The sequence below is a fragment of the Strix aluco genome, chromosome Z (genome assembly GCF_031877795.1).
Source record: "Strix aluco isolate bStrAlu1 chromosome Z, bStrAlu1.hap1, whole genome shotgun sequence".
NCBI lineage: Eukaryota > Metazoa > Chordata > Aves > Strigiformes > Strigidae > Strix > Strix aluco.
Genome location: NC_133971.1, coordinates 36,753,035 through 36,777,905, shown reverse-complemented (window position 1 = coordinate 36,777,905; position 24,871 = coordinate 36,753,035). Strand labels below are relative to the sequence as shown.

The 24,871-nt window shown below is 39.6% G+C and overlaps 1 protein-coding gene across 1 annotated transcript in view; it reads right to left on the bottom strand.

The window, feature by feature from the left end:
- The window catches only part of ADAMTSL1 (ADAMTS like 1), a 215,776-nt gene that overhangs the window by 143,077 nt on the left and 47,828 nt on the right, over positions 1 to 24,871 (bottom strand). Inside the window, exon 4 of the mRNA XM_074812177.1 lies at positions 15,928 to 16,164. Within this exon, the coding sequence (XP_074668278.1) occupies positions 15,928 to 16,164 (237 nt within the window). The remainder of the gene's footprint in view (positions 1 to 15,927; positions 16,165 to 24,871) is intronic.

The following is a 24,871-nucleotide window of genomic DNA, read 5'->3' as shown; positions in this document are numbered from 1 at the left end:
ATCTCAGTGAAATTTTACCTGCTATGCAAGTTGGGAAAACCATGTGGTTTTAATTATGTTTGACAATAATCCCATTCCACACTATGAATGCCTGTGCTCAGACATTGTTAAAGATCTGACAAAGAAGGAGGGAATGGTTAAAACAAAAAGAACTGAGAGTAAGAAATGCAATTAACTGCTCTGAAACTGGTTTTATGTTTATATGGAATTTGTTCAAAATTTTAAAACTTGAATAGATAAACTAGGCTTCTCAGGTTGTAAAAAACTATAGTTCTCAGGAGAATCAAATATAAATTTATAATTAAATACATTTAAAATTAAATAAATAGAATATAAATTTATTTAGCACAGTGCTAATGTAGGCCTTTTGTTTGAAGTTTGAATTCTGCATCCAAGTTATGAATTTTTGCACATAAATAATTGAAATCCAAGAAATTAAGCAAGTCCATACAGTGTTATAATTACCTTTATACATATGAGAAAATGAAAGGCCTTCTAGCATTCTGGCGTGCAAAGCAAGCAATGAAAATATATTTGTGTATAAATTCTACTTCTAAAGAGGTTGTGCTAAGACTCTTAGCCAAACAGAAACTGTATATATAAACACAGGGAATTTTAAATAAAGTGTTTATTTCAGCTTTAAATTTTCCTGCATCTGTGAGTTTCAGTTAAATCAGAGCTGAGTCCTAGAAACTGATAAGAGCAAATAGGACACATCATCAAGGCTCATAAAAGCTGCATGTGTAACTTGCCTATTTAAACATTCGGACTAATATTCCCTATTTGTGCAAATCTACATGTGCAGATTTGCAGATCTCAGCTAGGGTGAGATGTACGTCTGGACTTGACACTTTTTATTCACTTGTCTGTGAAAATGCAGGCTTTGATTAATATCCATATTTACTTTTAGCAATTCAATTCCCATTTCTAACATCATTATTTTACTAGTGGTACAATAGCGGTTTCCTTGGTTATCTGACATATTGATAGTATAATTAATTTAATTTAAATCATTATAGGTTTAGATTCAGGCTTGATGAAAGCTATCATCAAATTTGTTTGACTTTAACCACTTCTACTGGGTCAGAACCAGGCCAGTCTCCTATGCTTCTGCATTATATTATGATGTCTCCAGGGGAATTAATGAGGGCTAATGGAGTAAGAGTCATGCATAAATTATAAATTTCCCTGAAAATCTAGCCATACCGAGACTGCACGAGACATTTTATCACATTAGAAACACCCTGACAAATAATGGTTAGATAGCTGAAGCAAGTTATGATTACCTTGACTGTGACTGCTCTGTACAGAGCTTCTAAGTACAGATATATAAATTATATCAGTGATACCATGTAACATTTAGGTTTATTTTTTTCTGAATAAGAATATCCCTACAGGATATAAACCACCTTTGATATACACAGACTAGCTTGCTTTAACTTTCATGAATGTCTCTGTATAGAAAAGATCTGAAAAAAAGCACTTGCATGATCTGAAAACTGTATGACATAATGCTACAAATCAGATTCATTTCCTTCAAGTGCGTTACAGCTCACTAGTACCCACAGTGAGAAGGGTCTTGCTGAGGAACCCAGATATCAGAGGAAAGGTCAGAATTCCCCTTCATATCTGCTCATAACGTATTTCATGTTCTCTCAACAGTTCAGTTCAGAGTGGTATCCAAATCTGCATGTCTTTGCCTATTTTGAAAAGAACATGTGAACTGCCTGGATTTTAAAAGGGCTGAATGTTAAATCCAGGTATGAGGCAACCAATTTCAAAATCAGCCTTTACTACTTTAAAGCCTTTTCAACTTCATGAATCATCAGCTTACATGTTGCCATGGGCTGTACTCCGATTAAAGTTAATTTATAAATTGAGCAATTTGGAGCTAGGTCACAACTTGTACAGGAAATTGCCAGGAAAATCTCAGGTGTGAAAGGAAGTTATATTGGGATTTATTGCTCTTCTTGACACGGACAGCCATTTTCAGTGTATAGCATAAAAATAACTCTTTTGCTGAAATGCTGGATTTTAAATGGAAGTATGAACAAAATGGAGACCTCTTGTGAACACCAAAACTTTTGCAGTATGTACAAAATATGTTATTAATCTTCCTGTACTTGGTAGTGTCTCAGATAATTTTATGCTATTAGAAATGTTGATGAAATTAAATAACTTTCCTATTTCTTCCCAAGGTTTCTGCAGCTTTTTGCTTTACACCGTTAGATTATCTGTCTTAATAGATATCCAGAGCACTGCAAATAGGTATGAAATTTTCATTAAGTGATTAATGCCTGAAATAAAAAATGTTCCCAAGTTCATTGCTTTTTTCTTCCCCCCCCCCCCCCCCCCCCCCTTCACTATTTAGGGAAATCCTTCTTCCACATTTTGCAGGTAAATACATTCAGTAAAAAGGATGGTAGTGCTTGCAATGGAGTCACTGATGCTTTAAAATGAAAAACACTACTCCAGATCTCTCATTTTTTGGTAGCTTTTACGTGCAAGATTTATATAAGCTGGACTCTTATGAAAGCAAAAGATCAGGCAAGGAAATATTAAAGTGCTCCTGAAAAAATACACAGTTCATGAGAATAATAACTTTTGCCTCTTATGCAGAAGAAACATAGTTTTGTCTGAGTTGAAATGAAAATATGTGATTTCCATAACATTATTTTCATTCTGCATCAAGGCTGCAGAGAACTCACTGCAAAAGATGAAAGTATGGGTGAAAATATGTCACCATCCCCCCAGAAATATGCAGAGTTAGCAAGAATAGGAAGTTTCTTTCAGCATCCACCCCTAACATGGACAAAACACAGAGGGCAGGTTTTGGAATGGCTGTTATCAGGGATGCCAAAGATGCAACACAACAGGAGAGACCCAGCTACCAGGAAAAGTAGATTCACTTAGGCTGCAGAGCTAGAAAAGCCTGCTGAGACACTGACCTACGGGCATACTCATCTGACTAGGAATGGTTGACGGCTCATCATGAAAATAAGCACCACAGAAGATACTGCTTCACAAGCTTTGTAGGCAAAGGAGTGAATAGGGATATTGTATCTCTAATCTACAGCTCAGAGAAATGGTGTAATGGACACAGTTTGAAAGAAAATACTGACATTTTTGAATCAGAAGCTTGGGGAATATTTCACTCTCTGAAAAGCTCTGAAATGTCAACTCCTCGTCTTGGTTTGAAACTAGAACCAATGTTAAAATTCTGAAGTTTCTGTGGGATGGAAACTTCCTCTTTCAGTGCATTCTAATCCTGATCTTAATATATCCTGGGGGGTTTAGGGAGATGAAGTCTTTTTCAATCCATAAAGGGCTGGGCAGGAAAACCCCACCAGGAATGAAAATGGATTACTGCAACAAGTTATGCCTGGAAATGTTCTGAAGTAAGCAGTTTTAATACTCATTTCTATTACATGTTAAGCTTCTTCCCCTTAAAGCAGGGTAATGAAGCACAGACTTTCCGCACTGAAACCTTTTGAGTTTCAGATTGCTGAAGTGTGGTCAGAGGCTTGAACTGCAGATTGTTCAATAGGCTTTGGATGAAGCTCTTGCATATTTATGAAGGTGTTCCTATGAATCTTGTTGCTATTGTAGTTAAATACCCTTATAGCAGTAAAGACAGTTCATTCAGAGCTCTGGAGGTCTCTCAGTATATGAAAGACATCAGCCATGCACTACCAGAGTGGGGAAATCACAGATGAGTACCAACTCCCTGCCCAGTTTTTTACCACCTCTAAAGTGAGCTGATTTTTTATTCTCCTTATGGGTTTAGCATAAAAAAGTTAGCAAAAAAAAGCCAGAATAATAACAGCTAATCCCTAGTTGGCCGAGCCTGCATTGTTTTCTGGCATAAGATACCACAGTTCTGCTCAGAGGTAAAGATTCCATATTACATTTTAGGCTGAAGTCCCATACTTCACGCTGAGTTTGATTCTCCCCCTCACTCCCACTTTTATTCCACTGACAGCCAGTGAGTTGGAAAAAGAGAAAAATAGGGATATTCCTGACTTGAAGACATATTTGCAAAATAATTTTACAGGACATTGCAAGAAAAAAGATAGTCATCAAGTTAGCAGAGCAACTGCTCATGTATAGTTTAAAGGCATCACGCTGGAAGTCCCACAATAGGAGTTGGAACTAACTCACTGAGTGCGTGCACAAATGTTATGTGTGTATGTGTTCCCCTTGTGGACTTGAACTCTGGCTCAGTTTAGCAAATTTTTCCAGAAATAAAACTGGACCAGCAATGACAGGTTCTGCTTCAGCCCTGCTAGCCTAGAAATGCCCTGAACTAAGAAGTTTTCATAATAATTTCTATTCAGTATTAAGAAATTCTGGGCAGGAAATAATGTAATAAAGCAAGCTTGCAAATCTAGCCAATTATAAATAAATCTCTGTTTTTCAAAGGGCATGTCTGCAGTTCAAACAAGAAGTTCTGAGAATCTGAGAAAAACAAAGTTGCCCTTCAGATGGATATTAATGTGGCGCTCAATCTGGGACTTGTGTTGATTGTCACTGCTCAGGGGAAGAAAGTTTTGGATCAGAGCCACTGTTTCAACTGGGCACAAAATCCTGTTTTACAATCAGGATGAAGAGCTGTTGTACTCTTAAAATTACTGTGGAGAGAACAAGCTTTAGGCTGTACAACAAACTGGAGCTGGACTGGTGTCTCTGATACAGGGACTCACAACCCCTGCCGAAGTGATATCTGCCCTTCAAGTTCACTAAAACCTTATGATGACAGTTTGCAGCCTCAGCATTTTTCTGGCACAGCCTGCCAACATTATACTGTGACAGGCAGTCTTGCGTAGCACCAAGCGCCAGGCAGGATCCTCCTATGTCCCAAGGAATTTAGGTGCAAGCACATCACAGTCAGCAACTATAATTGAAAATCATAAGATGATTTTTACAATGGCAAGGCAATTTGTAACTGTGCTGGTAACAACAGCAGGTCCAGTGACATGAGCAATCAATGTACTTGCTTGGCACTTGATCCAAACACAACTTGCAACTGTTTATTAAATATAACTACTGAAGTGACTGAGATCCACCTTCTAACATATTAAGCATATGGCTGGCTAGCTCAGTGGTTTGCTGTTGCTTGTTGCCTTCTCTACCACTGATCCACTGGAACTGATTTGCAGATCCTCCTTAGTATCTGCCCCATCAGTCCAGCATTCCCAGCCAGCCAGGATTCTCTGCAATTACTACTTGTAAACTCTGACCAGCACAGCAGACATAATACATTGAGAATCAGTGGTTCAGCCAAAGCTCTAGAAGCAAACAGCAAACACCCAGGAGTAGAAGGAACTCAAGAGAAATTCCTATTTCTCAGGTTTCCCTCAGGGAAAGAATAAATGTAACCTCATTCTGAAACCACCCTTGATTTAAAAAGAAGCAACTAAACCAATTTAAAAGCTACAACTTCTGCATCAGAATTTAGAGAAGCATTAAAATCTCGGGTGTGGGAAAAAGGCAACTCCTATCCTTATATGCAAATTGCATTAGAAGTAATCTTCCCACATAAAAAAGATTGAATTTTTCAGGTTCAGTCATACATAACCACCCAATTTATTGTGTGGGCCAACACAGCAGAGCCCACAGATGTGGAAACAAAGCCATATCTAATTCATTCTTTGATAATACAGAAATCCAGAGGCTGTCATTCTATAAGAAGCAACATTTAAACAGAATTAAGTTCCAAGGGCTTATAAACAGATGACAAGAGAAAGAAAAGAGGCCTTTGTGATTATTCATATTCACTTATCCATTTTATTCACACTTTTCTTCATTTTTGGATGGATTTGGGTTCACATGTTCATATTCTGCCAGAGTAAGAATGAGTTTCTACTTTATTCTTGCATGCTTGTACTCTTATTGATGGAGGAGAACAAAAAACCTTAACTTTTTTTTAGTCAGTGCTCTACAGCAGGTCATTATTGAAATGCCTGATTTTCTCCAGCAGAATTGCAAATATTGTCCTGATAGATAGCTTATTGAGCATTTCCAGGGGAAAGATTTGCCAGGTTTTGTAGAAGATGGAAATAGTACAACAGGAGATGATTGCAAAGGCCATTATAAGCCAAAATTCATCAAGGCAGCTCTCCTTCAGCTTCCTCAGAACAACATGCTTGAGAAACTAAAAGTAAATTCAACAAAGTCTGCCTGCTAGACCCATTCTCTTCTTCTAGACTGTGAAGCACTAAACTGTAAGAGCATTTAATTGGCACTTGTGACACATTACATTTGACTGTGATCCTTTGTCAGCTCTGGTGACTTCATGACATGCTTGATATTGGCACTCAGACCTACCCTCTGTTGGGTGTATAAGCTTCCTTCTCTCAGACAGGCTTCTTTTGTTGACAGAAGGCAGTCCTCTGTTGTCTGAATCAGTAGGGATCCAGCTGCAGTGCTTTGCTATTAACAGTGCCAGCACAGATACTCTGGTGCTTCAGGCAGTCACATAATCTGTGCTATCAAGCAACTGACTTCATCCACAGTTCAAATACTTGAGAAAGACTGCATGTCCCCAAGCCACTGCTGAAACTGCTTTGTCAATATGGTATTCCAACCTGCTGCTCAGTGTGTAAGAGGAGTGTGTGCAGGCTCTATAAGAAGACACTTGGGATGACAGAGCAAAATAGCTAAAATGCCTGCATCCCCTGTCCTGGATCTTCACAGTAGGTGGAAGCTTTACCATGGTCTTCAGTGAGAACCACACACCTGTTTTGGTGTGGACTCTCAAAACTGCCCAGCCAGTGCAGACATCTTGCCATCTTCACACAGCACTAAACTCTCTGTGCCACCTTACACACCTCAGGCTTTTAGGTCTGCTAAGGAAATATGTGGACACAGATGACATCCTAGTAACTCTAAGAGAACTCTTAGGAGTCTCTAAACTGCTCTTCTGAATGTCTTATTTTTGCTAAGTCCCCTAGTTACAATGTGCTTCCCCCCCAGCAAATGGAGGTGCTGTGTGCTACTGGTCAAAGACATACCTGCAGGAGACAGTTTGTCTAGTTGGGAGTAACAGCAGGTATTGTTTCTGCTGAAAGACTAGAACAAAGTATCTCTACAGTGGTGCCAATCTCTGTTGGATCATAAAGTGGAAAACTGATAGCTCAGGGCATAGGAGTGGAGTTCTAATAACGCAAATACAGGTTCTTTCACACAATAAAGATATCCCCATTTCCTTGCCACTCTCTGCCACAAAAATGTTGTTACCTGGCATGATGAGAGCAGTTTAAGCATTTGGCTATTACACTTATGAGTCATTAGGTTCTCCACCCCACTCCTTTCTGTGCACTGAGAAGAGGTCATGCTGGGGGAAAAACTACTTCTTTCATCTCAGAACAATGATACTCATCAACAAGAAAACAAAATTAAGATTTGTTATCCACAGAACATGAGGTAGATGAGGATGAAGAGTTCAAACAGCACTTCAGCTGTTCAGCCTGACACAGTTCAAAAGTACCTGACCATCAGAAACCAGTAATTCAGTACTTTCTGAAATAGCACATTTCAATACCATTCTGAAAGCACCATACTATTCTGAAATAGTACATTTCTGAAATGTTATCTCCCCAGAAGGCATCTAGGTTTCAATACACTCTAAAAAAAGACGGATTCATTTTGAGCATTAGGCCCAGGAGCTTGGTGCAGACATCAGAAAAGCCATTACAATCATCATGCTAAAAGGCTGGGCTAAATTGAAAGACAACTTAGAACTGATTCTGTTACAATGCCTTCTACATGACTGAGGAAAAACAGTCAAGCTCTTGCCTAAATAATACAGTTATTATTACACCTTTCGCATTTTTCTTCTGGTGTTTTATAGCTCAGAAAAGGGAAAGAAAAAAAAAAGACAGCTAAAAAAAAGGAGCCAGAAATAGCTGAACTACAAGAGAATGAAATCCCAGCAACATGTAAGTATCTAGACTCTTTTTTTCCCAATGCTTTCCGTTGTTTTAACCTGACTTCTGTCATAGCTTTGGCAGAAGAAAAACATCACTGCTGGAAGCTGTATGGAGGACTGAAAGCCTCTAAAAATGAATACACACTGGTAGAAACACAGATGATGCCTGTTTGTAGAGAATTAACGGAACAAAGGCCATTCATTTCTCTACTTTGCCATCAAACAGGCAAATGACAAGCACTTCAGTCCTCTTGTGTGAATGCAAAAGAGCAACACAGGTAAAAGTATCTTTCTGGAAATCATTGTCTTTCAGAGTTTTCACAGTTAGATAATATGTCAAATTAAAACACAGAAAAATGGGATCTTGTCAAAATAAGCACATAGTCCCCAGTGTTACCAGTAGCAAGCATGGATGAGAATAGTCTCTAATATTAGAGTAATCAATGTTACAGAGTGGAAAATTGCAGGCCATTTTCTTCCAGGGCCTCAGACAGGATGGGAAAGAGTCCTGACCTTCTTCCTCAAAGCTGGAGTTGACTTGAAGGGTCTGAGGAGGGCATGCAAAGAAATCAGGTCCCAAGCTAAGGAACAGCCATGGGTCCAGGTGCCAATTTCTGCAGCAGTGCACCAGGCACATCCCACAGGGACACCTGGGGCCCAAGGCAGCTTCATGAGCCTTCAAGAGCCTGCTGAGGTGACCACCTAATCTATGTTCTTTAAAATCTGCATCAAGCAGGCTTAATGTTCCAGTGAGTACAATATCCATGCACGAAACACACTGAACACAGTGTTAAGTGACACTGTAATCCTGATTAGCTCTGTACTTTGGGCTGAGCTGGAAACAGGAAAGGATCCGTGCAACAACACTCTGTAGATGGAAGGAAGAAAGAGTAACTGTCTGTCCTGAAATCATAATAGACCAGCAATATAACACAGTCATCTATTTAAAAGAGAACAGATTTTTCCACTCTTCTGACATTATGCACCAGCCAATATAACCTCTGTCTCTTATGAAAAAAATTAGAAGCACACACATGTATATATGGCCTTATAAATACATGTATATATAGCACATAAAAATTTGGTAACTATACAGTTACAAAATATATCTTTCACTTGTAAAAAAGTCTGTGAAGTAGGATATGGGAAAAGATCAGGTGTGTAAGTTTCAAATCCCTGTATAATGACAGATGTTCCCATTTATCACATTTTTTATTTATATGCAATTATTTCACCTATTAAACCACCAAACCCTACCAAACAAAACCAGACCATCCAGAAGGTAATTTTCCCCTTACATTAAAAATATTTTTAGAATTGGTGAATCTCAATTTACAATCAATTTCTTTGCCTATCAGATTTATAACAGCAGATAAGTAATGTAAAAATAGTAAGCAACAGTACTTAATGCTAATATTTAAAACAAATATGTTTTATTTTTGAAAAAGCTGTACGAAAGAATCCTCAATACACTTCTTGCAAGACATTCTTAACCCAGTGCCTCAGTCTGAAATGAACAATAACTTTGGAAATTCGACTGAGTTTTATTGGCTACAATTCTATTGCAATACTGACTTCAAAAATAAAGAAGCTGGAGCAAGCCATTCCACTTTATCAAATCATTTCTATTTTTTTTAAAAAACAGTGGTTTTCAGCCTGTGTCCATAGTATACTGGGATCCACAGACTGACCACTTTAGTTACGGGTACTATTCACTGTCTGTGAAAGGTAACTAAGGAAACTAATCTTGTTGCCAGCTGACTTGAATTCACTATGTAGCTCAGCAGGAAAAAGTCTCAGGAGTCAATAAATCAGAATAGTTATAAACTACCTCTAGTAGTATTTGGTAGTATATCTATAGTAGAACAATTAAATACTATCATAAAGAGTAGACATTAAGATAAGCATTTCTAGGATGTAGCTCTCTAATTAACAACCTGTAAATTTGAAACAATATAATGGAGAAAGATGGGCAGTTTTGGGAGAAGAAACAAAAGTGCTTTTTCCAACCCTGAACAAACTTTTGTAGTAACAAACTTACTTAAAGACTTTCTTAGGAATCACCAGCTTTTTCATAATTGAATCTAATCCTGTTATTAGAGCTATAATATGATTCATTCTGTTATTCTATCATATATATGAAATAATTTCATGGTCCAAAAACAACAACAATAATAGTAGTAGTAATAATGAAGATGTTCATACAATTAGGATCAGAGTTGGTTTTTCAACAGCAGGATAGTCTGAAACTTCTCTAAAATTATTCCAGATTTATGATGAAATAGCAGAAAGCAAAAGCAGACCTCTTTTATCTTGATTCGTTCAGAGAAATTTAAAGGAGTCAATAGATCTTATGTACCTGCATGTATAAGAGACTAGTTGGTGTTTAACACATCGCAGACACATATTCATTTCTTGTGATAGTAAGACTGTTTTTGACTCTTTAATAGGCAACATTCAACTAAATGTTGTTATTGATTCTAGCAATATTAATTTTTTTAGTTTTTTGCAATAAAATTTACACTGTCTTTCAGAGACAGTGATTACACCTTTTGCCTTTGATTGAGAACTTACACAGTTGCACCCTTTCAGCAGTTAGCTGTTATGCACTTCACTGTGGCTTGTATTGCAGGCCAAAAAAAAAAAAAAAAAAAAAGTAAAGAGTAAATGTCCATGAGAATGGAGGGGAGGCAGTGATTCTGTGTGGATAGGGAAACTGCTGTATTTTCACTTTCCTGGTTCCTGTGAAGCTGAGATCCCTGGGCTGGGGAGGAGGAAAGTATAGCAGAAGAGGAGGGCCATTCTACATGTGTAAGTCAAAGAGACTACCCAGACTGCAAGCACCTCATCCATGAATGTGACTTCAGGGAAGCAATACTCATTTACATCAGGTGAGGATTTGGCTATGATATTGATGGCACCCGCTTTTTGGAAACACTGTACAGTGTCTTACTGTCTGGTTGCATATTTAATAAACCCCATAATAGTTATTTTAAAAAAAATCCTGAACTGGCACTATACAACAACTCAAAGATTCTGCCATTAGTACTGGAATAGAAGAAGCCTGGATATCCCTGATCTCCCATCTGAGAAAGCAAAGATTGATTTTTTTTGCTCTTCCTTGCCAGAGTTAACAAAAGGAACATTTGTGGAATTCACACAAACAGGAGGCAAAAATTAAATTGAGAGAGAACCAAGTATGAAGACTATGATAACAGGAAGAACAAGTGAAAGGGATAAGGAAAACAGAAAAAGCCAAAAACGAAAATGGAATATTTCCCCTTCAGCAGAAACAGAGAGAGAAATCCAACATTTTTTTGACTGTGGCAGGGAAAACTGGATAACAGGAAGGAGGTTTTGTTTTCATTAGTAAAAGTCTCAGTAGGTTTCATGGATTATTGGTGTTTGGGGCATAGGCCTTTCAGAGTATAAGGGGTCATGCTCCTCTACCTAGTGTTGCAACCTGGCTGGCATTTGTCTAGAACCAGAAGTGTGAAAGTGTGAGAGAAGAGAGAGCTGCACTAATAGGTGTGGGGGGGAGCTTGAGTGAACAAGCAAGGGAGACACCCCATCAGAGATATGTCAGGCAGTGATGAGGACACGTCAGGAAACTCACAGTGCACAACCAAGTGACTCAGGTGAGAGAGGATAAAAAATGTGTGGTGACAGAGAACAAAACAGATGTATTGGCAATCACAGAAGTGGAGAAGTCGTCCACGCATTTACCAAATTGCAGTATGATTTTGGTGAGCACCATATAAGGCTGGTTCTTCACCAGGATGTTGTATAATGAAATAAATGAAATTTGACAGAAATTTTCTTCAGGTGAATTTTCAACAATCCTCTGATAGTACTGTGGTCTGGAATAATCCCTCTGGAGCAGAAGCCCCTTGGAAAACATAGGGTGGTGGCAGCTGTCTATCTGACCCCTCAGATGACTGAGAAATGGATGTTCCAGAAATCAGATCAAATCCTTGTTAGAAGCAAGGGCTTTCAATTTAACTATCACATTATTGTCATATGCAGAAATTGCTTATACCCTCAAAAGCCCAATAATGGATTTAAAGTACAGGAATTTAATTTAAAAACAGGGAAAATAAATTGGAAGTTTTAAAATGTGTTGTCCTATGGATCCCTACAGACATTTCCTAATTAAAACCCTGTTTCTATTAAAGAACATTCTATTGACTTCACCATGGTGGTTCAAGCTAGTTGCATTATATCAATGGGGCATACAGTACCATGAGGTAACTCAAAATGAGACCTAAAGATTACATCTGAGAACTAATCTCTATTTCTTTAAAAAAGGAGAAGGAAAAAGGGGCCCAAATAACACAGATATCCATATAGAAAGGAATTTAAAATGGTTAGGAGGAACAAGACAATTAAGAAGTAATAAAAAGAACTGTAAAAAGAGTTTTTAATTTGAGAAATGGTGTTGCTCAATCTCTGTCACTTATGGATTTAAAAACAATGCTCAGAAATTAATTCCCATTAATTTCTTAGGTGTTTTACACAGACAGCAATGGCAAGATATAGCCCATCTCTTCATGGAAGATAAAACATTTATGTAATATGGGGACAGGAAATACACACACAGTTTGCATGATTCCTGAACTGGCACAGTCATGTGTACTGTCTTATGCCATGAAGTGTGTCTGAATCAGTAACTGCATAACCTCTCTCATACCCTACCTCTGTAAATAAAAATAAACATCTTTTTAAGAGTATCTAACAATACTCCTCATTGAATCAAAGATTCAGGGATACAGCTTGTTCTACACACAAAGGTGGCTTTGCTTGTCCTGAAAACAATCAGAAGTCTCTTCTGACTTTAACTGGTAGGTGGCCAGCACGTAAAACAAAGACTTCAGCTCAATAACTAGTAATTAAACAAAGACTCACATTATGCCACTAAGCTACTGTTAATTCTAAACCTCCAAACAACATGAAAAATGAAGGGATAAATATGAGACAGGGATCCTGTAATTTCCAAATGTTGCATCTTGTGAATAAATACATATTTGCCAATGAGAGTGAAAACCAGCACCCTTTAATCAAGAGAGAGTACTGAGGCACATAGATGACAATAAAACCAGCTCTTCATTTCTGCCATTAATAACCTCAGAACATCTTGTGAGCACACAACAGGCCACAGGCTGGCCCAAATCTCACATACTAAGAAATATCCCTGTGGTCAGTTCAGAAAGTTGACACAATTGCTTGAGCCACTGGGAAAAATGCACTGCCTATGTAAGCATACACTGATCTTAATGTCACTTTTACTAATTCAGGATTCTTGCACAGACTGTAATTGAGTAGACATGTTTATATGTTTTATAAAATGTTCTAGATGAACGACATTAAATTCTTTCTTGGTTGCCAACTACAGTGTAAAAATATCACACCTAGGGGTGTATACTATATATGGTACATACTATATAACATACTATGGAAGTCCATATACTTCTCTGTAATAAAGACCCAGTCATATAATACTTGGATCAATGCAAGCCCACTAGAATGGCAAACTTAAAATTGCTTCCAGTAGTTTTGCTCTGAGCAATCCAGAAAATATACCTCTTCATCCCTGAGATGGTGTAATTACTTCTTGCAAAGAACCTGCTAACAAACATAATTTCACTTATTTTTAATATTCAGGACCCCAGACTGAATATAAATCTCAGGAAACTGCTTTTTTTTGCAGTTGTGACAAACCATACCTTTGTATTATTACAGCTGTCTACTGCACTGCCCCAAATCATGCAGTTCCAGAGACATCTCATGAAAATATTGTTGAACCCCCCAGGATCACATGAACTCTCACAATGTACGCGGACCTGTGACTGTTATGTTTAGAACATGTTGACGATTTTAGGTAAGTGGTAGCCTGCAGCTACTACTACAAATGCACAGAAATAACGTCTAAGATCATATTTTGTCTCCTCTGAAATTTACATGCATTCACTATACTTACAGAAGAAAGCTTAGTCACACAAATGTTACAGAGCAAGAATGCTCCACTTTGTTCTTCCATTATACTACGGGTTCCCATTGTTTTAAAAGACCCTTTATAGAGGCCTTAAAAGAATGTTGTTTTCAAAGAACGTTCACCATTAATTCTAGCAGATTTCATACTGTTTACCTTTCTGGACTACTTAGGTAGTATTAGCTATTGCTGTGATAGACAGTAAAGTAGCTACTGTCCTAAAGCATACAATTAGGGCAAATCTAGTTATAAACTTTCTAATGCAGTACCTCTACTGTCATAAAGATATGACTGTCTAGCACGGATGCATTTTGACAAGAATACTTTGAGTTGCTTTAAATTTAACACACCAAAAAATATAAAATTATTCCCTGTGAGGAACGTAACGTGAGCATTTGTATTTACATTTTTTTTTGGTCATCCTCAAAAATGATGCCATATTGTAAGGTATATAGAAAATGTTGAAGAAACTGAATGCTGAAGATCGTAAAAAATATACATTGTGTTTATGCATTAAAAATTATTCTACCATTCTACAGTATATAAGGAAAGGGTTAGTTTAAGTGAAATTCCTTAGGGACGCTAGTGCTAGTGTACGTGTCTGTTTTCAAAATACTTACCTTAGCCACAGAGATAGTTAAGAAATAACATCAGTCTTCATAGTTGTAATAGTTCAGCCAACTTCAGCTTTCCAGGAGTAAGAAGTGTCATAAGAATGCAAATGAGTTTGTTTTAGTAGTGGATGCTTATGAGTTCTGTTCCCACGGGAAGGTTTTCTAGGAGAGGTATGCTCCATATTTGGACCAAAACAGCAATCAACCTGACACAGAGCCTGAATGCACTGATCCTAATTTCCAGGTCACTATAGGCAGAATACTTTGAATAATTTTCCCATACAGATTCATGTGTCTCCAGTTAAGTTTCTAAAAGATTAAATAACATAAGAAGACTGAATTAGTCTGTCTCACTATGCAATCTGTAGTCTTGAGAAACTTGTGCATTTGGCTGAGGTCAAGAGGTCTAGATGATTGTCTTCTTCAGATCACAAATGAGATTAGCCCAGTAACTGCCTACTCTGTTTCATTTACTGCTGGACTGCTTCTGGCTCGGAACAGAAAATCAAAGAGAAAGGAAACAGGGAGGAAAGCTTCCAAAGGCACATAATGTGGCTGAAAATACACTAGAAAGTCAAAACCACATCAAGTCTACATAGATTTGAAGGAGACTGGGCACTGAAATATGAATCTGGACTCAATCTTTTCTGAGATTCAGGTGTGTTCAGTAGTTAACAGAGATAGAGCAAATGTCCTCTCCTCCATCGACCTGTAGTCTACATGTAGTTCAGGAGCCTAAAGTCTGATGTAGATCGGTTCAAAAGAGTAGCAATATATAAGAAAAGCACAAAGGTAATATAAAAATAAATGAGGATGCCAATAAATTAGTTGAATGATCAATAGATCTTCATGCACGGTGAAATGAATGGTTACAAAATTGCCCGTATCTCACTTTTAACAAACAGAGAAGCTGAGGCCCAAGGAGATATTGTAGCTTGCTTAGTCTTGTAGCAAATAATAGCAGATTTTCCAGTTTAGTACCTTATCTACTGCTATGTGGTTTGTGACTTACAGAGAGCAATAATCCTCAAAGATAGTGTAATTCCATAGACTTGGAAAACTTGGGTGTATCAAAATTAAAAACTAAAACATTATTTTCTTATGGTGTTTTCAAATGAGATCTGCTACTGCAGCTAACTAACACAATAGCTCTAGTGCTGAGAATACATTCCTCATAAAAACTCCAAGGAAACAGCATAAAGTGAGAAAATAACCTTTGCATTTGTATACCTCTTACAAACAAGGTAGAAGTAGTCAACTTAAAAGAATGAAAACAGACTATTAAAATGAAGACCCTAAAATGATACAAGTATGGAGGAGGAGAGAGAGCGCATGAAAGAGATCTGACGGGAGAAGTCATGAGGAAAGGCATTGGGTAGGGCTTCTCTCCTTACCTGGCACAAGCCACTGATGCACATGTCCAGGGATTCAGTGTAGCACCGGGTCCCATCCAGAACCTTTGGTGCCAGCTCCACAACCAAAGCTGCTCCTCTGGCCTGGCACTTCAGAGAACATGGGTTGTCAGGGTCATTAGAGACAGGAAGCCACTCATAAAACTGTCCCTGGTACTTGACATCATTGTGAGCTGAGCACTGCTGGGCACGAAAATCACCTGCTTCTGGCGGACAGTCCTGTGGAAAAGAGGAAAAGGTCAGCAGGTCTATTCAAGACAGCCAGTTGCAGTGCCATGCATCTGTCTGCACTCCACAGCTGCCAGATGTAGAGAGTTTTTCTGTTTAGACAAAGAAGACTGATTTAAATAGCTACAGGTACACATAACTGAACTCTATAGTTATACTCTTCTTTCTTCTTTCCATAAAAGTATTGAAAGAACATCAAGATCATGTGTAAATATGTTTGGGACATAAGAAATTCACTGTACGTGTCTTAATCACGGCCCTGAAATGCTCTTGCTGAATCTCTTTTCACTTGTGCATGTATGTGGGGAAATGTGTGTACACAGCCACTCTCTTGCAGCCAAATTTTCCTTTGTTTGAAGAGAAAGAGAAAAGTATTACATGATTTAATTGTTTTTTTATTTAAGCTCTCTTCACCAGCTTTTTTTCTCCTCGATGACCTAAATCAGTTGGTAGGGCAACAAGAATCAGAAAAATGTGATACACATTTACTTTAATTTAAGATTTCTTAACTCGCATAATTAGCAACTTACTATTATTTTACTGGGAAGACCTTTAAAATGCCCCTTTGTTAATTATTCGGGAGGTTTGTGAAACATATAAACCCTACTCTGAACCTAGTACACCTGATATAAAAAGCAAAGACCACTCATACTACTTAAAGTCTCTTGAGAATGTGAGGCTTTTCTTACCCACATATACATTCTTGCCATCATGTAGCACTGAAAACCATGAGTCAGGTTCTCAAGAGAGCAAGATCTTCAAAATCACGACTTCAGACAAAATAAACATGAGTTCTTTTTATTTCCTTTCCAGTTTTTGATCCTTGAAGAATGGTATTTCAAGTTTTTCTGTGCAAGAAACCACAAAGGCTAGAGATTGTGTTTTTCACAGGTAATCTGAATTTCTCACATAATTACAGGAATACAGGAACTAAGCTTTAGGAAAAACTTTAAGCATCATGAGGACTGTGACAAAAAGACATCAAACAGGAGGCGCTAGAAGCCATTGTGCAGCAGGAAAACTATGACATAGTTGCCATCACAGAAACATGGTGGGATGACTCACACAACTGGAATGCTGCAATGGATGGCTATAAAGACTTGAGAAGGCATAGGTGAGGAAGGAGAGGCAGTAGGATAGCCCTGTATGTTAGGAAGTGTTTTGACTCTCTAGAGGTTGATGATGGTGATGAAAGGGTTGAGTATTTATGGGTAAGAATCAGGGGAAAGACTAACAAGGCAGATATCATGGTAAGAGTGTTACAGACAACCCAACCAGGATGAAGAGACAGATGAAATATTCTATAAGCAGCTGGGAGAACTCTCACAATCACTAGCCCTTGTTCTCCTTGGTGACTTCAACTTACCAAATGTCTGTTGGAAATACAGTGCAGCAGAGAGGAACCAGTCCAGAAGGTTCCTGGAGTGTGTGGAAGATAATTTCCTGACACAGTTGGTAAGTGAGCCAACTAGGGAAGGTACCCCACTGGACCTGCTGTTTGTGAACAGAGAAGGACTTAGGGGTAATGTGATGGTTGAAGGCCATCTTGGGCATAGCAATCAAGAGTTTTCGATTCTCGGAGAAATAAGGAGCGGGGTCAGCTGAACTGCTACCTTGGACTTCTGGAGGGCTTTGGGCCTGTTTAGGAGACTAGCTGACAGAGTCCCTTGGGAGGTAGTCCTGAAGGGCAAATTGGTCCAGGAAGGCTGGACATTCTTCAAAAAGGAAATCTTAAAGGCACAGGAGCAGGCTGTCCCAATGTGCCAAAAGACAAGTTGGCAGGGAAAGCAACCTGACCTGGCTGAACAGAGAGCTTTGGCTGGAACTTAGGGAAAAAAGGGAGTTTATGACCTTTGGAAGAAGAGGCAGGCCCATCAGAAGGACTACAAGGATGTTGTGAGGTTATGCAGGGAGAAAATTTGAAGGGCCAAAGCCAAACTAGAGCTTAATTTGGCTACTGCCATAAAAGACAAGAAAAAATGTTTCTATAAACATGTTAGCAACAAAAAGAATACTAAGGAGAATCTCCATCTGTTATTGGATGCAGGGGAAAACATAGTGACATAGGGTGAGGAAAAGGCTGAGGTACTTAGATGCAAAGAAGGGCAACAAGGCTGGTGAAGGGTCTAAAGAACAAGTCCCATGAGAAGCAGCTGAGAGAACTGGGGTTACTTAGCCTAGAGAAAAGGAGGCTCAGGGGAGACCCTATTGCTCTCTATAACTACCTGAAAGGATGTTGTAGTGAGGTGGCTGTTGGTCTCTTCTCCCAAGTAACAAGTGATAGGACAAGAGAAAATGGCCTAAAGTTGTGCTAGGGGAGGTTTAGATTGGACATGAGGAAACATTTTTTCACTGAAAGGGTTGTCAAGCATTGGAACAGGCTACCCAGGGAAGTGGTTGACTCACCATCCCTGGAGATATTTAAAAGACATGTGAATGTGGCACTTAGGGACATGGTTTAGCCATGGACTTGGCAGAGTTAGGTTAACGGTTGGACTCGATGATCATAAAGGTCTTTTCTTACCTAAACAACTCTATGATTCTATGAAAAAAAGCAAATGTTGGCAATACAGCTGCCTCAGACTATTAAGGTCCCATAGTCCTCCATCTTGCTATTGTAAGAAAATCTGCTCCTCAATGATACCTGGTCAAATACCAGGTGAAATGAATACCTGTTACACCCTTTGCTTGAGGACTGTAACATTTTTTAGTAGAGAATCATAAATGTCGATTATAGAATCACAGAATCACAGAATCACAGAATCACAGAATCACAGAATCGTCTAGGTTGGAAAAGACCTTGAAGATCATCTAGTCCAACCATTAACCTAACCCTGACAGTTCTCAACTACACCATATTCACAAGTGCTATGTTGACTCTACTCTTAAACAGCTCCAGGGATGGGGACTCCACCACTGCCCTGGGCAGCCCATTCCAACACCTAACAACCCGTTCTGTAAAGAAATACTTTCTAATATCCAGTCTAAACCTTCCCTGGTGCAACTTGAGGCCATTCCCTCTTGTCCTATTGCTTGTTACTTGGTTAAAGAGACTCATCCCCAGCTCTCTGCAACCTCCTTTCAGGTAGCTGTAGAGGGCGATGAGGTCTCCCCTCAGCCTCCTCTTCTCCAGACTAAACAACCCCAGTTCCCTCAGCCGCTCCTCGTACGACATGTGCTCCAGACCCTTCACCAGCTTCGTTGCCCTTCTCTGGACACGCTCGAGTAATTCAATGTCCTTTTTGTAGTGAGGGGCCCAAAACTGAACACAAGAATCGAGGTGCGGCCTCACCAGTGCCGAGTACAGGGGCAAGATCACTTCCCTGTCCCTGCTGGCCATGCTATTTCTGACACAAGCCAGGATGCCATTGGCCTTCTTGGCCACCTGGGCACACTGCTGGCTCATGTTCAGGCAGCTGTCAATCAACACCCCCAGGTCCCTCTCTGACTGGCAGCTCTCCAGCCACTCCTCCCCAAGCCTGTAGTGTTGCTGGGGGTTGTTGTGGCCAAAGTGCAGCACCTGGCATTTGGCCTTATTGAAACTCCTACAGTTGGCCTCAGCCCATCACTCCAGCCTGTCCAGATCTCTCTGCAGAGCCTCCCTACCCTCGAGCAGATCAACACTCCCACCCAATTTAGTGTCATCTGCAAACTGACTGAGGGTGCACTCGATCCCCTCCTCTAAATCATCAATAAAGATGTTAAACAGGAGTGGCCCCAAAACCGAGCCCTGGGGGACACCACTCGTGATTGGCCGCCAACTGGATTTAACTCCGTTCACCACAACTCTTTGGGCCCGGCCATCCAGCCAGTTTTTTACCCAGCAAAGCGTGTGCCCATCCAAGCCTCGAGCAGACAGTTTTGCCAGGAGAATGCTGTGGGAAACGGTGTCAAAGGCCTTACTGAAGTCAAGGTAGGCAACATCCACAGTTTTTCCCTCATCCAATAAACAAGTCACCCTGTCGTAGAAGGAGATCAGGTTTGCCAAGCAGGACCTGCCTTTCATAAACCCATGCTGACTGGGCCTGATCATCTGGTTGTGCCGTGTGTGCTGTGTGATGGTCCTCAGGATGAGCTGCTCCATCAGCTTCCCGGGCACCGACGTCAAGCTGACAGGCCTGTAATTTCCCGGATCATCCTTCTGACCCTTCTTATAGATGGGCGTCACATTGGCCACTTTCCAATCTGTCGGGACCTCCCCAGTCAGCCAGGACTGCTGGTAAATGATGGAAAGCGGCTTGGCGAGCACCCCAGCCAGCTCCTTCAGCACCCTCGGGTGTATCCCATCCGGTCCCATAGACTTGTGTATGTCTATGTGATGCAGTAGGTCACTGACTATCTCCTCCTGGATTGCAGGGGGGTCGTTCTCCCAGTCTCTGTCCTCTGGCTGAGGAGGCTTGACTCCCTCAACACAACTAGTTTTGTTATTAAAGACTGGGGCAAAGAAGGCATTAAGCATCTCAGCCTTTTCCCCATCACTTGTTACCATGTTTCCTCCTGCATCTAGCAGGGGATGGAGGCTCTCCCTGGTCTTTCTTTTGATGCTCACATACTTATAGAAACATTTCTTGTTGTCCTTGATTGCTGAAGTCAGATTAATTTCCAGCTGGGCTTTAGACCTCCTGATTTCCACCCTGCATAGCCTCACAGCATCTTTGTAATCGTTGTGAGTGACCTGCCCCTTCTTCCAAAGGCCGTAAACTCTCCTCTTCTCCCTGAGTTGCAGCCAAAGCTCCCTGTTTAGCCAGGGTTGTCTTCTCTGTCGCCGGCTTCTCTTACAGCACCTGGGGACAGCCTGCTCCTGAGCCATTAACACTTCCTTCTTAAAGAGTGCCCAGCCTTCCTGGACCCCTATACCCTTCAGGATCATCTCCCAAGGGATGCTGTCAAGCAGGTGCCCAAATGAGACAAAGTCAGCCCTTTGGAAGTCCAGGATGTCAGTTCTGCTTCCTCCTCTCCTGGCCTGTCTAAGAACAGAGAACTCTATTATTTCATGATCGCTGTGCCCTAATTGGCCTCCAACTGCCACAGACTTGATAGGGAAGGACTTTGATGTATATACAACCATGTAATTATTCAATATCCTTATAAGATACCTGTATTCTCTGTCTTCAAACTACTTCATCTTATAGAAATTCAGTTATCATTAATGACAACCTTACACACAGATGTCCTATCCTCCCAGCTAGGAATGTCTTGCTGCTATTGAGGCAAAATAGCAGGTTTAAATAATCACCTCTGTTTCTCAGGTTTTCTTCTGCACCTTTATTCAGTAACCTATTTCTGCTTCTTTTAAATAGGGCAGATTATTACAGCTTTCAATACGAATGACATGGGGGCTGCATGTCAGTTTATAACATGAAAAGATCATTGTTTATTATTAAGATCTAAAATAAAACATGTCTTAAAAATCAAGCTTTCAAATCTCCTTTTGAAGCAAATTGGCAGAATGTGGTTATGCCCGTTTTGTTTGAAAGTTGAATAATGTTGGATCACACCCCTCCAAACATTTCTTATAGTGAACTACACACACATACAAGCCATCGGCTTAAGCCACATGTCTTCAGCTAATTTGTTTTGTAGCATAAGAGCAAATTTTCAGTTAATTTGCTTTGTATTTGAGTGTGATGCAGCACAAAATAATGGGTCAAACTGAAGTCAAAAGTTCTGCTGTCTAGGTACAAGGGAATAGTGCCCCTGCTATAAAAGGTTAAATGGATTAAGGCGTAAGAGAAAAAAAGGATTTTGGCTAAATCTTGCTCTAGAAAAGTATGTATCAAAGAGCAATAATCCAGAGCTCATTCATCGTTTTTGAAAGTGGAGGTTGAAAGTCCAATCTCGTAATTGGAATTTTACTGCTGGAGGACTTAAACAGCAGACATTTTTTCTCTTAATATGTTATGGAAGATAAAAAACCCAGTAAATGTTGGAAGTATTTCAGTTTGATTTTAAAATCTTCAGAAAATCTTAGAGGCAATCAGGCCCTTTTTGTGATCTGGACAAACTACTGATAGAGGACAAAGACTGGAGTGAAGAGAGCAGAAAAATATGTGGAAAAATCATTATTCCTCTGTAGCTGTGTAATTAGAGAAAAACTGGTCTTTATGTTCTGCTTTTAAACAAAGGATGAACAAAACAGTTACAGTTTGACCCAAGATCTGGTTTAGCTCTATTTTCAAATAAAGACATGCAAAGAGGAACACTGTGGCCTTACTTCCTGCCACAAAATCTTCTGCTGCATACCCTTCTCTGATATTTTCTCTCCATAACCATAAATGAATACAGTCAGGTCTATTGGCTTGGCTTAGGCTTGTTGCAGAGATCCAAGCCAACTCTCTTGTTTGGTTCAAGCTTGGCTCTACCTTCAAAACTTCCTGGCTTGCAATAGCTTTATTTTTACAAAGACAGAAAGGCCCAATAAAGCACATGACATAAAAGTTCATAATCCTGCTTTGTAGAGTATTCAATGCTATGTTTGTTGTGTTGAATTTTATTTTTAAATCAAAGAAAGAAAAAAGGTACAGTCAACATAACAGGCTTTCAGGACACGGCAGGTGACCAGGACCAACGTTAAATACTTCAAGTCTTTGATATCATGATCAAAATAAAACAATGGATTTAAATAGTAGAGCTTGTGTTTAAGTAAGTTTTCATGTGAAACTTGAAGCCATTCAAAGAATACATTCAAGCAGTCAGAAACGCAGACTTGCATACTTATTTTGGCATGCAGATACGAAAGACGGTCATGGTCTGGACCAACACTTCTCTACTACTGAAATCCTGAATCCTAAATCTACCCGAAGGCCTTGAAGATCCCCTTCCCTCAGAGGGGAACCTTCCCCCCAGTTAACAAAGACATTTTACCCATCATTAGACACAGGTCACTGAGACTGAAAAAGTAGGAACTGTACAGAACTTGTAACTGCTTATTAATCTCGTGTTCATGGTTTTTTTCTTGATTTTTAAACTTAGTATTTATTGTTTGTATGATATGTCAGTGGGGATCAGAGCCTCTTCATGCTGGGCTTCGTGCAATCATATAATGAAAGACAGATATAAGCTCGGAGCCTATAAATGAGCATTCTAGTTGCTGAACTAACAGATAAGGCAAAGCCAGTGTTTTGTTGCACATTTGTTCAAGCAGTAAATTGCTATTTTCTTCTAAACACTTTGCACATCTTTAGGTAAGAGAATTTGCTGTCTTGAGGCAGTCTCCCTGTGACTCATATCTGCAGTGTTGGCTCCAGGACAGGAGAAACTGTAGACTCTTGCTCCACAAAGTCTTTTCCCCTTTTAAAAAATCAGCCTGCTTTCAGTATGTACATGGTGTCTTGGTAGAAGGGGATCCTCTACAGCTGCCAGCCAGCACTGCTTCACTGGCCTGAGTGAAGTTACATTTCACTCCACCTAAGGGTCTGATCCTGGAAACGATCTAACAGTATGCAGTTTGTTTACTTGCACAACAGACTGACAGACAATGGTGTGCCCAGACTCTGAGGCAGCCAGAAGTCACAAGTCAGTGTAGCAGTGAACCCAAGGTAGCATATCTCTGCATGGGTTATGTAGTTCTGTAAGCTATTTTTCTAACCACATCCGCGTGGCCTTTGTTTGGCTTGGAACATGTGGCAGCACTGGCATCTGGCTGCAAAACCACTAGAGTCTTGCTTCAGGTTACTACAGCTTTGGTGCTATATTCAAACCTTACCAGTTTTGTTTTCTTTTGGAAATTATCTGTGGGCCCCTGCAGACATGAGGAACCGCTGCCATTGCACTCCTTGAAGAATCAGAAAGAACTAATAAACTTGAAAGTCTCATCTAAGTCCATTTATCTTCAAGCTTCCTACACATTAAGACATTTTAGGGAAGAAAATTTCCAGTGAATAGGAAACAACTGTTCCTCCTCTAACTCTGTGAGTCCTAGATGGCTGTTTCATGACCTTTAGCTTGTGAAGGCTCTTGAGATATTCCTGAGACATTGAGCCTGTCCTAGATACCTATGATCTCCATTCATCCTATCAGGTCAAGATTTCCTTCACTGCAATGAAAATATATATCATTTTAAAGATGATCAGAAGCCCCTCTGATGTATGAAACCTATTTTGAAATAAACACAGGACTTTCATCTTCACCTCTTAGGCACCTAATGCTGGCTACATTAGTATGGCTTCATTTGCTTCCTCACATCCAAAATTTTTTTTTAAACTTGACCTCCTATTTGACCCTTCCTAAAGGCCATGGAGTTTTGCCATGTTTGAATCTCATTCAAAACAATTTCTATTAATCAACAAACCAGTGGAAAAGATAAGATGAATCCCAGATGTCCCCTGATGGTGACAGGGAGATCAGATTTCATGGCACAAAAGAGGGTCAGGCTTTTTAAAGTTTACTTAGTGGGTGAAATGTGGAAGATCATATCTAAGCTGTGACAGGTAGAAACAGTTGAGGAACCTTAAAACAGTTTACAATATATGTGCTTGTATATTTGCAGAGGCCAAAAATTATTTACTATACCTGGAGATTTTCCTCTGTGCAAAAAATTACTAACTGGACTACTCTGTGCAGCATCTGACAGAACAGCTTATTGAACCAGTTCCATGAAGTACACATGGCATTTCAGCTGCACCATTTCCCTACTGAGAAAGAAAGCCTGAGGTTCTCAAGCAGGGGCTTGCCCAACACTAAGAACTTCAGATAAAAG